General features: G+C 38.0%; 1 protein-coding gene across 1 annotated transcript; it reads left to right on the top strand.

The window, feature by feature from the left end:
• The first annotated feature begins 6,311 nt into the window (after window positions 1-6,311).
• On the top strand, window positions 6,312-7,574 carry LOC149119446 (heterogeneous nuclear ribonucleoprotein F-like). The gene has a single exon (XM_089325167.1). The coding sequence runs from the start codon at window positions 6,558-6,560 to the stop codon at window positions 7,572-7,574; it is 1,017 nt and encodes a 338-aa protein (XP_089181293.1). The 5' UTR covers window positions 6,312-6,557.
• The last annotated feature ends 8,425 nt before the right edge of the window (window positions 7,575-15,999 follow it).

The raw sequence follows: 15,999 nt of genomic DNA, 5'->3' as shown, positions 1-15,999 counted from the left end.
TTGACTCTGAAGTCATGAACTCCAGCAAAATTATTTAAGCTCTACTGAAAATTGTTATGCACATATATTTTGAGAAATCTTGGCATCCCTGAAAATTCACACTTTCCAGGTAATCCATTTTAGAACCATCTTATTTTATTTTCTTTTTAAAATATTTATTTATTTGAAGAGATACACAGAGAGGAGAGAAAGAAATCTACCATCTTCTAGTTTACTCCACAGATTTTTCTTTTTTTTGTCTTTTTTTTAACTTTTATTTAATGAATATAAATTTCCAAAGTACAGAATATGGATTACAATGGTTTCCCCCCCATAACGTCCCTCCAACCCACAACCCTCCCCTTATACACTCCCTCTCCCCTTCCATTCACTTCAAGATTCATTTTCCATTCTCTTTATATACAGAAGATCAGTTTAGCATACATTAAGTAAAGATTTCAACAGTTTGCACCCCCATAGAAACACAAAGTGAAAAATACTGTTTGAGTACTAGTTATAGCATTAAATCTCAATGTACAGCACACTAAGGACAAAGATCCTACATGAGGAGTAAGTGCACAGTGACTCCCGTTGTTGACTTAACAAATTGACACTCTTGTTTATGGCCTCAGTAATCACCCTAGGCTCTTGTCATGAGCTGCCAAGGCTATGGAAGCCCTCTGAGTTCACAGACTCTGATCATATGTAGACAAGGCCATGGTCAAAGTGGAAGTTCTCTCCTACCTTCAGAGAAAGGCACCTCCTTCTTTGATGACCCATTCTTTCCACTGGGATCTCACTCGTGGAGATCTTTCATTTAGGTTTTTTTTTTTTTTCCCCCAGAGTGTCTTGGCTTTCCATGCCTGAAATACTCTCATGGGCATTTCAGCCAGATCCGCATGCCTTAAGGGCTGATTATGAGGCCAGAGTGCTGTTGGACATTTGCCATTCTATGAGTCTGCTGTGTATCTCACTTCCCATGTTGGATCATTCTCTCCCTTTTTGATTCTATCAGCTAGTATTTGCAGACACTATTCTTGTTTATGTGATCCCTTTGGTTCTTAGTCCTATCATTATGATCAATTGTGAACAGAAATGGATCACTGGGACTAGTGAGATGGCATTGGTACATGCCACCTCGATGGGATTGAATTCGAATCCCCTGGTATGTTTCTAACTCTACCGTTTGAGGTAAGTCAGCTTGAGCATGTCCCGAATTGCACATCTCTTCCCTCTCTTATTCCCACTCTTACATTTAACAGCAATCACTTTTCAGTTAAGTTTCAGCACTTAAGAAGAATTGTGTATTGATTACAGTATTCAACCAAAAGTATTAAGTAGAACAAACAAAAAAATACTAAGAGGGATAACATATTAAGCTGCTCATCAACAGTCAGGGTGAGGGCAAGTCACCGTTTCTCATAGTGTTCATTTCACTTTCACAGGTTTCCTATTTGGTGCTCAGTTAGTTGTCACCTGTCAAGGAGAACAAGTGGTATTTGTCCCTTTGGGATTGGCTTATTTCACTCAACATAATGTTTTCCAAATTCCTAACAGGGATCACTTTTCAGTTAAAATTTAAACACCTAAGAATAATTGTGTGTTAATTACAGAGTTCAACCAATGGTACTAGAACAAAAAAAATACTAAAATGGATAAAATATTACATTGTACATCAACCATCAGGACAAGAGCTGATCAGGTCACAGTTTCTCATAGTGTCCATTTCACTTCAACAAGTTTCCCCTTTGGTGCTCAGTTAGTTATCGCCAATCAGGGAGAACATATGATATTTGTCCCTTTTGGACTGGCTTAATTCACTCAGCATGATGTTTTCCAAATTCCTCCATCTTGTTGCAAATGACTGGGTTTTGTTGTTTTTGATTGCTGTATAGTATTCTATAGAGTACATGTCCCATAATTTCTCTATCCAGTCTACTGTTGATGGGCATTTGGGTTGGGTCCAGGTCTTAGCTATTGTGAATTGAGTTGCAATAAACATTAATGTGCAGACTGCTTTTTTGTTTGCCAATTTAATTTCCTTTGGGTAAATTCCAAGGAGTGGGATGGCTGGGTTGAATGGTAGGGTTATATTCAGGTTTCTGAGGAATCTCAAGACTGACTTCCATAGTGGCTTAACCAGTTTGCATTCCCACCAACAGTGGGTTAGTGTCCCTTTTTCCCCACATCCTCTCCAGCATCTATTGTTGGTAGATTTCTGAATGTGAGCCATTTCTAACTGGGGTGAGGTGGAACGTCATTGTGGTTTTGATTTGCATTTCCCTGATTGCTAGTGATCTTGAACATTTTTTCATGTGTCTGTTGGCCATTTGGATTTCCTCTTTTGAAAAATGTGTATTGAGGTCCTTGGCCAATCTCTTAAATGGGTTGTTTGTTTTGATCTTGTGGAGTTTCTTGATTTCTTACTCCACAGATTTTTCAATGGCTTGGGTGGATCTGGCTCAGCCAGGAACCAAGAGCCAGCAGCCAGGAGCCAGGAGCCAGGAGTTTCTTCCCATTACCCACATGAGTTGCATGTGCCCAATCACTTGGGCTATCTTCCACTGCATAGTTCGGGCCATTAACAGGGAGCTGGATTGGAAGTGAACCAGCACAAATGTGGGATGATTGTTTCACAGATGGCAGTTTTATCTGCTGCACCAGGATGTTGACCCTCATGAACAATTTTTTAACTTACATGAAATGTATGGGACTCTATAATTACCATCAATGTATGAGTGTTACAGTAGAGCAGGTACAGCCACTGGCTTCATTGAATATTTTTCTGCTAACTTCTTTGAACTCTTTTGATTTCCATTTTGTATTTTTCATTCGTTTTCCTTTGTAGAGTAATTGTAGTCATATAGTTTCCAGCCAAACTTTTACCTACTCGTTCTATTATTTCTGTGAAATTACTCTTTCTTATAATATATTTGATTTTGTAACATCTCCAGCATCCTCCTTTAATTTTCTTGTCTGGTCTTGTAACTATCACCTATGTATATCTTAATAATCTATTCTATGCAAATCCTTCCACTGTGAACCTCAGGTCATTTTTCTTGGTGTTTTCATTATGAGGTTATCAACTGCCATAAAATTGTGTAAGTTGTTCTAGGAATTTTCATGGACACAGTTTTTCAGAGCCATTTCAGGAGAATCTGGACAATGCCTCCTACACAGCATCATATTTCTTGGTAATTGTGAATATTTATGGAATTGTGAGATTACCTTTGATTTTTTTGGAAATGTCAGTAGGTTCCTTCTAAATCCATATATCTTACCTGTGTTATTGTTCTAGCAGGTGATGTTTTCTTTGATTTATAGCTCATGGAAAATTTTTATTTGTTTTTCTTTTTACCTTAATTACAATAGTATATGTTTTAAATAGATTTTATATATTTGAAAGACAGAGTTACAATGAGAAAGGAAGAGAGAGAGTGAAAGTGAGAGATAGAGAGAGAGAGAGAAATCTTCCTTCGTGGTTCACTCCCAAAATACCCACAAAGTCTAAGACTGGGCCAGACTGAAGGCACAGTACAGAAGATTTTTCCAGGTATTTCACAGGGGTACAATGGATAAAGAATTGGTCTATCATCCAGTGCTTTCCCAGACACATTATCAGGGAGCTGGATCAGTGTGGAGCAGCCAGGACTCAAATTTGTATCCATATGGGATGCCAGCACTACAGACAGTTACCCTACCCACTGTGCCACAATATCAGCCTCAATAGTCTAGTTTTCAACAGTTTCTTTACATCCTTGTCATTCTATCATTGCTACTAAAATTATTTATTTATTCTCATAGTAATCATAATATACTTTATTTCAAAACATATTTTTTTGTTTTTGCATTTGAGTCTATAGCTAACACCTATCTCTCTCTTTTTTTTAAAGACTTTATTTATTTATTTGACAGGTAGAGTTACAGACAATTAGAGGGAGAGACAGAGAGAAAGGTCTTCCTTCTGTTGTTTCACTCCCCAGATGGCCACAATGGCAGGAGCTGCGCCAATCCAAAGCCAGGAGCCAGGTGTTTCTTCCTGGTCTCCCATGTGGGTGCAGGGGCCCAAGCACTTAGACCATCTTCTACTGCTTTCCCACGGTATAGCATAGAGCTTGATTGTAATAGGGGCTGCCAGGACTAGAACCTGCTCCCATATGGGATGCAGGTGCCTCAGGCAGAGGATTAACCTACTGTGCCATAGAGCTGGCCCCCTATATATTTCTTTAACTTGGTATTGTAAGCCAGCCTTAGCACTGTGAATGCATGGTCATCATGGTTGAATTTTTCTTTATGAGATCACCAGCTCCAAAAAATATTATAGTTTTTGTGGCAACCATCATGGACATGTATTTTCAGAGATGTCCTAGATTCATCTGATAATTCATTCTTGCAGTTAACAAATACCCTTAATGATTATTTGAGACTTTTCAATTGTTGAAAGTTTTGATGAATAGTTCTATATACATATTTCCTTTAAGAAAATTGTGGTTAGGAAAGAAAAAATAAGATTATTGTGGTAAGTTATATGGTCTTTGATTTCTCTTTTCTGAAATATATTTTTTGTTTTCCTTTTTTTAATGTACTTATAATAGTCTGTTTTAGAGTAATGTCATATTCTCTTTTCACACAATTATTGTTTAAACTAAAATTATTCATTTATTCTTACAGTAATTATAAATGAATTTTATTTCTTCTTAAATTTTTATTCATATAAAAAGAACAGATTTCATGAAGTTTATAGATACAATTCCAGGAAAATGACCACAATTTGCCCCCTCCCTCAATTCCCCCTCTGGCTTTCTTTTTTCTTTAATTTTTTGCAATAACAATTAAAATGTACTTTATAATCACAGATTTAATGCACCAGTAATGACAATGTTCAACAAGTAAAAAGTAGAAAAACCATTATTCCACAAGAAGATAGAGAAGGTCATAAACAATGAATATATCAAATGTCAATTTCATTTTTATGCATTTTGTTTGTTGTATTCTACATTAACTCCAACATATAAGAGAAAACATGCATTACCTTTTTTGTCACTGGCTTATTTCACTAAGCATAATGGACTCTAGTTGCATCCATTTTGTTGTAAAAGTTGGGATTGCATTCTTTTTTATGACTGAGTAGTACTCCATTGTGTATATATGCCCTATTTTTATTTCATAATATTTCTTTTTTAAAAAGATTTATTTGTTTATTTGAAAGGCAGAATTACAGAGAGGCAGGGAGAAGTCTTCCTTCTGCTGCTTAACTCCCCAGATGGCTGCAATGGCCGGAGTTGTGTCAATCTGAAGCCAGGAGCCAGGAGCTTCTTCCATGTCTCCAATGTGGGTGTAGGGGCCTAAGGACTTGGGCCATCTTCTACAGCTTTCTCAGGCTATAGCAGAGAGCTGTATTGGAAATGGGGCAGCTGGGACTCAAACCAGCACCCATATGGGATGCAGGCATTGAAGGCATTGTCTTTACTCACTGCGCCACAGCACCAGTCCCTCATAATATTTCTAACTCTTTAGTTTTGTCTTTGATATTATGTGTTTTATCTATGTATCACTAATAACCTTTTTCAATATGAGGTCATCATTTATATCAAAACTGTAAATTGTCCCTGCAATCTTCATTTACACAAATCTTAAAGCCATCTTAGGTCCCACCAGTTATTCACCTCTTCTTGATGACATTTTTTAAAAAAATGTTTTCTCAATTATTGGGGAACTTTGAATTTTCCTATGATTTTTAAACTACCCAATTGGGTAGTTTAAAAAACCCATGTACCATCATCTTTCATTTATGATTATTCTCAAAGAAATGGGATTGTTTTACCTTCTCTTTATTTCCCATTTTAAATGTAATTTTAATTATGTATTTTTCAGCAACTGCCCTTACAATTGTTTGTCATTCTATTATTACTCTTACCAGATTACTCATTTATTCGCACATAATAATCCCTAAGTTATCATGCATACATATTTTCATAATAATCTTAAGCCTTCTGATAATTCACTGTTTTCAGTAATATATTTTTACTTGTTCTCAATATTTATAAGATTTTGCTTTCTAAGAGTTTCAACAGGAGGATTGTGCCACATCTTCCTGAAGAAGGTTAAGGACAAAAAGATGCACCTGGAGTTTGCCTGGAGCCCTCTGCACATCTAAGCTCGGGTGGGATCTGGGGTCCTTCGCTGGAAGCCGCTCTTGCTGAATGCAAATAGAAACCAGGCCAGCCCTCCTCAGTGGACAGTTGGTTACCTAGCAGAGGTGTCTCCTACTGAAGGTATCCTTGGCGATACTCTAAGCCATAAAAAGACAACTTGCACCCGTTTGACATCTACCCTGTCAAGTGTCCATGATGCTGGGTCCCGAGGGAGGTAAAGGCTTTGTGGTCAAGCTCCGTGGCCTGCCCTGCTCCTGCTCTATTGAGGACGTGCAGAACTTCCTGTCCGACTGCATGATTCACGATGGGGCTGCAGGCGTTCATTTTATCTACACTAGAGAAGGCAGGCAGAGTGGTGAGGCATTTGTCGAACTTGAATCAGAAGATGATGTCAAAATGGCCCTGAAAAAAGACAGGTAAAGCATGGGGCACCGGTACATTGAGGTGTTCAAGTCTCACAGAACTGAGATGGATTGGGTGTTGAAGCACAGTGGTCCAAACAGTGCTGACACCACTAATGATGGCTTCGTGCGGCTTCGAGAACTCCCGTTTGGATGCACAAGGGAAGAAATTGTTCAGTTTTTCTCAGGGTTGGAAATCATGCCAAATGGGATCACTTTGCCTGTGGACCCTGAGGGCAAGATTACAGGGGAGGCCTTCGTGCAGTTTGCCTCTCAGGAGCTGGCAGAGAAGGCGCTAGGGAAGCACAAGGAGAGAATAGGGCACAGACATATTGAGGTATTTAAGAGCAGTCAGGAAGAAGTGAGGTCATACTCAGATCCTCCTCTGAAGTTCATGTCTGTTCAGCGACCCGGGCCCTATGACAGGCCTGGCACAGCCTGGAGGTATATTGGCATTGTGAAGCAGGCAGGCTTGGAGAGAATGTGGCCTGGCACCTACAGCGCTGGCTATGGGGGCTATGAGGAGTACAGTGGCCTCAGCGATGGCTATGGCTTCACCACTGATCTGTTCGGAAGAGACCTCAGCTACTGCCTCTCAGGAATGTACGACCACAGATATGGAGACAGCGAGTTCGCAGTGCAGAGCACCACCAGCCACTGCGTCCACATGAGAGGGCTACCATACAAAGCGACCGAGAACGACATCTACAACTTCTTCTCTCCACTTAACCCAGTGGGAGTCCATATTGAGATCTGCCCAGATGGAAGAGTGACGGGTGAAGCTGATGTGGAGTTTGCCACCCACGAAGAAGCTGTGGCAGTGATGTTGAAAGATAGGGCCAATATGCAGCACAGATACATAGAACTCTTCTTGAATTCCACCACAGGGGTCAGCAACGGGGCCTACAGCAGCCAGGTGATGGAGGGCATGGGGGTGTCCGTGGCTCAGGCCACCTACAGTGGCCTGGAGAGCCAGTCAGTGAGCGGTTGTTATGGCACTGGCTATAGTGGTCAGAATAGCATGGATGGAAATGATTAGTTTTGTGGAAGCATTTGAGTTAATTTCAATCAAATTTTCAGAGGCAGCCAGCAAGTAGTGAAAAAGCAGTGATTACCCTAGAGGAAGCTGTGGGACCCATTTTGCACCATGAGTTTGTGAAATCTGGATTAAAAAATTACCTCTTCAGTGTTTTCTCATGCAAACTTTTCTTCTAGCATGTGATATTGAGTAAACGAAACTATTTTCTGCTTTTCTCGAGTAACATTTTAGTAGTATCCTTCTGAGTGATGTTATCTGAGTTAAAGTAGTTTAAGTATGCTAAATAGTGGATCTTTTACACCACACCACAGTGAACACCTTGGGGAGATGTACTTTTGTGGAAAACTCAAAGGTGCTAGAGCCCTAATTCAAAGAGAAACATTTCTCATGTTTGTTCATTCTAGTTTCTATTTTCATTTAAATCTTTTAGGTTAAGTTTAAGCTTTTTAAAAGTTAGTTTTGAGAATTGAGACACAATACTAATACTGTAGGAATTGGTGAGGCCTTGACTTAAAACTTTCTTTGTACTGTGATTTCCTTTGGGGTGTATTTTGCTAAGTGAAACTTTTAAATTTTTTGTTAACTAAATTTTTTTCTTAAAATAAAGACTTTTTCACAATGAAAAAAAAAGAGTTTCAACAGAATATTTGTGTCATGTTTTATTTATTACTATTCAGGTAAATGGTGACATATATCATTGATTTATGTTTCCTGGAAAAGATTTCATTTGTTTTCCCCTTTTAATGCATGATGGACTGTTTTTAGCACCTTACCTGACATTGGTTTTGCACACCTCATTCCTTTTTTTTAAAGTTTTCTTTATTTAAAAATCAGAGCTATAGGGATGGGAGGTAGGAGGGGAAGGAAGAAGGGAGGAAGAGGAGAGAAAAGGGGAGAAAAAGAGAGGAAGAGAGGGGAGAGAGAGAGAGGAAAGAAGGAAAGAAAGAAGGAAAGGAAGGAAGGAAGGAAGGAAGGAAGGAAGGAAGGAAGGAAGGAAGGAAGGAAGGAAAGAAGGAAGGAAGGAAGGAAGGAAGGAAAGAAGGAAGGAAAGAAGGGAGGAAGGAAAGAAGGGAGGAAGGGAGGAAGGAAGGAAGGAAGGGAGAGACCATCCATCTGCTGTTTCACTTCTCAGATGGCTGCAACAGCTAATTCTGATCCAGGTTGAAGGCTAAGAATTTCATCTAGTTCTCCCACAAGGATGGCAAGGGTCTAAACCCTTAGGCCACCTTCCACTCCTTTTCTCAGGTCATTAGCAGAGAGTTAGGTCAGATGTGGGACATCTGCCCATACAGGATGCTGGCATCACAGGTAGTGTCTTGACTTATTAAACCATAAAGTTAGCCTCCACTCTTGTTAATAAATTGCATATTTTTCTCACAGTGATCACAATATTATTTTACTGCATTTGCATCTCTTTATCATTCTAGTTTATACCTTAGCATTATACGTATTACCTTTGTGTGTCATAGTATCTAGAAACCAGAGCACTCCATGTTATCTTGTTCATTGTGATTTTATCAATGCTGTGAAATTATAACTACCTCACAACCTTTATGTACACATTTTTTTCAGATAAATTTAATGTGATACCTGGCTGTTAACTCTTTATAGGTAGCATTTTGCAGATATTGTTGATATTTTGGAGGATCAAAATGTACCTCTTATTATTGAAAGTAACATAGTTCTACATAGTCAAGGCTTTTAGTTTTTTAAAGATTTATTTTAAGGGCAGAGTGGAAAAGAAAGATGGAGGAGGGAAATTCCATGTATTTGTGCACCCATCTAATTGCCACAGCAACTGGGACTGAGCCAGGCCTAAGCCAGGAGCCAGAAACCCCATCTGGAGCTTTGATGTGGATGGCAGGAAATGGATTATTTAGACCATAATCTTATGCCTCCAAGGTACATTAGCAGAAAGCTGGATCAGTAATGCAGAATAGATTGTACTTCTACCAGGCATCACAGTGATTGATAAGAGCAAGCCCATTGGCTTAATCCACTGTACCAGAACATCATCCCCCAGACATGCTTATTTTACTTATGTAAAATGGTATGATCTTTGGTATAAATATGTTGGATTTTCTAGCATTCATTTTTAGTGCAACAGTAACAATCTGTGCTTCTGTAACTGTATTAGATTATTTTTATTTCTCCTCCCAAGTTATTTTTCTTACATTGATAATAATTTGCTTTTCATAATTGCATGACTTTTTAAATTATAGCTATTATCAGGGCTGGTGCTGTGGCTCACTTGGTTAATCCTTCTCCTGAAGCTCCAGCATCCCATATGGGTGCTGGTTCTAGTCACGGTTGCTTCTCTTCCAATCTAGCTTTCTGCTGTGGCCTGGGAGGGCAGTGGAGGATGGCCTAAGTGGTTAGGCCCCTGAACCTACATGAGAGACCAGGAGGAAGTACCTGGCTCCTGGCTTCAGATCGGTGCAGTGCCAGCTTTAGCAGCCATTTGGGGAGTGAACAGAAGGAAGACCTTTCTTTCTGTCTCTCTCTCTCTGTCTATAACTCTACTTGTCAAATAAATTGTAAAAATTATATATATTATCAGTACATATTTTAATGTCTTAATCTGAGCAAGCCCAACACTATGTGTTTAGCTTGGTTAGCATTTTGTGAAGTCATCAACACACTCAAATTCTGTAGGTTTCTAGTTAACTCTCATGTACATAGTTTCTCACAGATATGTTAGTTCTAAATTTTGCCTTTGATTTTTAAAACTTCCACACTGTAATTCAAGATATGTGATCCTTTCCTGTCATATATTATAGAACATGACATGATCTGTGTTATTTAAATTTTGGGATTTTTTCATAATTTCTGTTATTTATATAATTGTGTTGAACTATTTATCAGAAAGTTTCCTATGTTTACTTTTCACACCATTATTTCCCCTTTCAAATTACACATTACTTCACACAGTAACCATAACATATCTTATTTCATAGTGTGTGTTCATTTTTACTTGTGTCCGTAATCACAACATGTTTTTATAACACATTCATCACTTTTTATTTTTACTTTACTTTTTTAACCTGTTGTTATAACCTGTGTATCCCTAACATTCTAGTAAGCCAGTGGTGATACAGTGACTTTGTTTCAGACTTGCTTTGCATTTTCACTGCTCGAAGCTTTGTGAGTCCTCCTGGGAAATTCATGTGTATACAGGAGTCCTAGGCCAGGTGTATTTACTCTTCCTTTCTAATTGACACATTTTTACCTTTTCCAGATTTTTATCATTGGCATATGAAATTTTCCATCATTCATTCTAGGCACTGCTATATGTCCTGTAATATACCATGTAACTTGGAAAGATCTCATCATGATTTTAGGTACTCCATTTAAAAAATTTTTTACTTTTTTTATTTTAAAGATAGATTTAGATACATACAGACAGAGGGAGAGACAGAGAGAAAGATCTTTCATCTACTAGTTCACTCCCCAAGTCTTCACTATGGCTGGAGCAGAGCCTATTCAAAGCCAATAGCAAAGAACTTCTGTAGGTCCCCCAAACAGGTTCAGGGGCTTATGTTCTTGTCCCATTCTCTCTACTGCTTTCCCAGGCCATAACAGAAAGCTGGATTAGAAGACTAGCAGCCAGGACATGAACTAGGACACATCTGGGATGCTAGCACCACTGGCAGAGGCCTAGCCCACTACACTTCAGCTCCAGGCCCTAAGAAATACATTAAACTTTGTTGTAACAGACACTTTTTCACCAAATACCTTTATGCTTGCTAATTAATATTACTCCAACCAAGTTATTCAGTTTTACTTTCCATGTTAGAAAAATATTTTAGGAGCTGGTGCTGTGGCACAGTAGGTTAATGTTCTGGCCTGAAGTGCCAACATCCCATATATGTGCCGGTTCAAGTCCTGGCTGCACCACTACTGATCAAGCTCTCTGCTATGGCCTGGGAAAGCAGTAGAAAGTGGCTCAAGTCCTTGGGCCCCTGCACCTGTGTGGGAGACCCAGAAGAAGCTCCTGGCTCCTGGCTTCAGATTGACACAGCTCCAGCCATTGAAGCCACCTGGGGAGTGAACCAGTGGATGGAAGATCCCTCTCTCTCTCTCTCTCTCTCTCTCTCTCTCTCTCTGCCTCTCCTCTCTCTGTGTAACTCATAAACCATTTAAAAAAAGAGAGAGGGAGCCCCTGCACCCGAGGTTCAGGGCCCTGTTCTTTAAAAAAAAAAAGAATGAAAATATTTTATGTAGTGAATATTTTATGTGGTGTTTTTGCTATTGTGTTTGAATTTATTGCTCTCTCTCTCTCCCCCCTCCACTCCCTTTCTCTGTCTCTCTACTTTAAATGAGTGCCATTACTATGAATCTGTGGCCATCTTGCTTGATTTTTCGTTGTGATGTGATCAGGTCATTCAAAATTCTGAAAGCTGTCCTGGCAACATTCATGTGCACAGTATCTAGGGTCAGTTTAGTCTTTTACACCTTCAAAGTCACTTATTTTAAACCTAGTTGACTTTTATGATTACAAAGTTATCATTCACAGAAATTTTCCAAACTGTAGCCACAGATACACTTTCTCTTAAAATTATTAAAGTAGATGGAATGATCTCTGGTTGTTTTACATTCATTGATTTTTATTTTTTATTTCACTTCAAATTTAATTATAATTACTGTTTTCACCAAATTCCCTCATATCTACTTTTTAATAGAATTTATGGGGTTGTAAATTAACCTGCAGTTTTAGAAATTTTGCAAAGCATACTTCTAGATATTAGGATGATTTACTTAAGTTCATTTTCTTAAGTGATTTGATCATTCATTGATTCAATGTATTGAGAATTTTTTATATTTCTTTTTTAAGTATAGTTGAATATCTTTTTACACCAAATACTCCTATTTTGACTTGTCACTCTGTTATTTCTCATATTGCATTACTAATTTTTTAAAGATTTTTGTTTATTTCACAGGTAGAGTTACAGACAGTAAGAGAGACAGAGAGAAAGATCTTCCTTCCATTGGTTCACTCCCCAAATGGCCGCCACGGCCAGAGCTACACCATCGTGCTGACCACTGCATTACTAAATTTTGCTCACTAAATCTCTATATTAGTTAAAACATTTCATAGCATGAGCATCTACATTATTGTTTGGTTTTGAAAGATATTTTTCTCATGTTGAAAAAGGTTATGTAGACACATCATTCATTCAATAATATTTTACAACAAATGAGAATTGTATTGAGGCTACAGGACCAAGGGTTCTGGCAGGGCATCCCTGTATAGGCAGAGCCATAAATGACCATATTGGGCTGGAAGTTTTTCTGTTTGTTTATTTTTAAATATTTATTTATTTATTTGACAGGCAGAGTGGACAGTGACAGAGAGAAAGAGAGAAAGGTCTTCCTTTGCCATTGGTTCACCCTCCAATGGCAGCCTCAGCCAGCGTGCTGTGGCCAGCACATTGTGCTGATCTGAAGCCAGGAGCCAGGTGCTTCTGGACTTGGGCCATTCTCCACTGCCTTCCCAGGTGACAGCAGAGAGCTGGCCTGGAAGAGGGGTAACTGGGACAGAATCTGGCACCCCAACCAGGACTAGAACCCAGTGTGCCAGTGCCGCAGGTGGAGGATTATCCTATTGAGTCACAGCACAAGCTCTTAAATATTTATTTAGTTTTTTAGATATTTTTATTTTGATAATCAGAGTCATAGATAGGAAGAGGGAAATACAGAGGAAGAGAGAAATGGCCACAGTGACTGGGATTGGGTCTGGCTGAAGTCAGGAGACAAGAGCTTCTTATAGGTCTCCCACATAAGTGCAGGGGCTTTAGAATTTGGGCCATTTCCACGGTTTTTCTAAGCACATTAGTGGAGAGGCAGATCTGAAATGGACTCCTGAAGCTCAGAACTATGCCCATGTGGGATGGTGGCATCACAGGAGGTAGAGATAATTGATATGGCTGCATTTTTCTTGTGACAGTTGGCATCACACAGATGTAGTTGAGTTTAACACTTGAGGCAGATCATGTCACATTTGTATATATATATACAAAAAGAAAATGATTTGTTTATCCAGTCAATAATTAATGAACATCTCAGTTGATTCCATATCTTAGCTATTGTGAACTGAGCTGCAATGGAATGGGAGTACAGATAACTCTTTCATATTCCAATTTTTTTCTTTACTTGATTCACAGAAATTCCTAGGGGTGCAATGGCTGGGTCGTATGGTACATCTGTGTTCAGATTTTAGAGATATCTCCATGCTGTCTTATACAGTGGTTGGAGAAGTTTACATTCCTACCAACAGTGGATTAGTGTACCTTTTTCCCCACATCCTCATGAACATTTGTTGTTTGTTAATTTCTGTATGAGAATCATTCTAACTGTGGTGAAGTGAAACTCATTGTCATTTTGAATTGCATTTCCCTGATACCTGGTGATTCTGGGCATTTTTTTCAAGTGTCTTTTGGCCATATTAATTTCCATTCTTGACAAATGACTGTTCAAGTCCTTTGCCCAATTCTTAACTGGATTGTTTGTTTTGTCATTGTTGAGTTTCTTGATTTCTTTATAGATCTGGATATTAACCCTTTATCAGTTACATAGTTTCCAGCTATTTTCTTCCATTCTGTCAATTGCCTCTTTACTGTGCTAAGTGTTTTGTTTGCAATACAGAAGCATCTCAGCTTGAAGTAATCCTATTTGTCAACTTTAATTTTGATTGTCTGTGGTATTTGGGGTCTTTTCCAGTAAGTCTTTGCCCATGCCAATGTCTTGAAGAATTTCCTCAGTGTTTCCTAATAATTAGATTTTATCAGGTTATAGATTTAGATCTTTGATCCATTTTGAGTAGATTTTTGTGCAAGGCCTAGGTTGAAGACTTGTAGCATACTGCTGCACATGGACTCTGGCTATCCAGTTTTTTCAGCACCATTTGTTGAAGAGATTGTCCTTGCTCTAGGGATTGATTTTAGCTCCTTTGCATGGATCGATTTCTGGAACTTCTATTCTGTTTCATTGGCCTCTACCTGTCTGTTTTAGTACAAGCACCAAACTATTTTGGTTATAACTACACTGTAGTATGACCTGAAATCTAATATTGTGATGCCTTTGACTATTTTTGTTGTATAAGATTGATTTAGCTATTTGGGGTCTCTTGTGTTTCATATGAATAATAGCATCATTTTTCCTAGATTGAGAAGAATGTCTTTGGTATTTTGATTTGGATTGCATGGAATATATAAATTGCTTTCAGTGGTATGGACATTTTGAAAATATTGATTGTTCTAATCCATGAAAATGGAAGATGTGTCCATTTTTATGTCTTTGTCTAATTATTTAATTTTTTTATAATTTTTAAAATAGAGATATTTGTCAACTTTGGTTAAATTTATAATAAAGTATTTATACTTTGTAGCTATTGTAAATGAGATTTATCTTAAAATTACATTCTCAACATGGTACTGTCTATGTATACAAAGGTTATTGTTTTTTGCATGTTAATTGTATATCTGTTGTTACATTTCCTTTTTCATCTCTGATTTTATTGATTTGGCTCTTCTCCATCTTTTTTGGTTAGCCGCATCAATGCCGTGTGTCAGTTTTACTTTTTCAGAAAACCATCTTTTCGTTTTACTGATCTTTTATAATTTTTTGCTCATTTTTGCTTATGTCTTCTCTTAGTTGTATATTTCCTCCTAATTTGGCATTTAGTTGCTGTTTTTCTAGGTCCATGAAATACATAGATTGACATTTATTTCCAAATTTCTTGATGTAGGCAACAATTGCTGTAAATTTCCCTATTAACACTGCTTTTCCTATATCCATAAGTTTTCATATGATGTATTATCATCTTCATTCATTTTTTCTTTTTTCTCTTTTGATTGTATCTATGACAAACCATTTATTTAGGAGAAGTTGCTCTCTCTCCATGGGTTTTCATGTAATCTAGAAATTTTTGAGTTGTTAATTTCTAGCTTCATTATATTGTGGTCAGAAAAGATGCATTGTATGATTCTGATTGTTTTGATTTTGCTTAATTTTTATTTTGGCCTAGTGTATGGTCTATCCTAGAGAAGATTCTGAAATGAGAATGTATATTGTGCAACTGTAGAGTGAAAACCTCTGAAGATAACAGGTCTATTTGGTCCATAATTTGATCCATAATCTCTGTTAAGTGTATTGTTTCTTTATTGAATTTCCGTCCATTAATTTAAGTGGGATGTTGAAGTCCCCCATTACTATTGTATCAGCACATGCCTCCCTTTAGATACATTAACATTTCTTTTAAATAGGCAGGTGCCCTATAATTGGGCACATACACATTTCTTGAAGTCCAATTTTCCTGTTGAATTGATCTCATTACATAACACATTTCTCTTTCTGTTTTAACAATTCCTGTGGTGAAGTTTATTTTGTCTGATATTAGGATGGTTACACCAGCTTGTTTTTGCTT

The sequence above is a fragment of the Oryctolagus cuniculus genome, chromosome Y, assembly GCF_051225735.1.
Source record: "Oryctolagus cuniculus isolate XC-2025 breed Fujian yellow rabbit chromosome Y, ASM5122573v1, whole genome shotgun sequence".
In the NCBI taxonomy this organism is placed as follows: domain Eukaryota; kingdom Metazoa; phylum Chordata; class Mammalia; order Lagomorpha; family Leporidae; genus Oryctolagus; species Oryctolagus cuniculus.
Note: the sequence above shows the minus strand (reverse complement) of the source record. Positions and strands in the feature narration are given on the sequence as shown.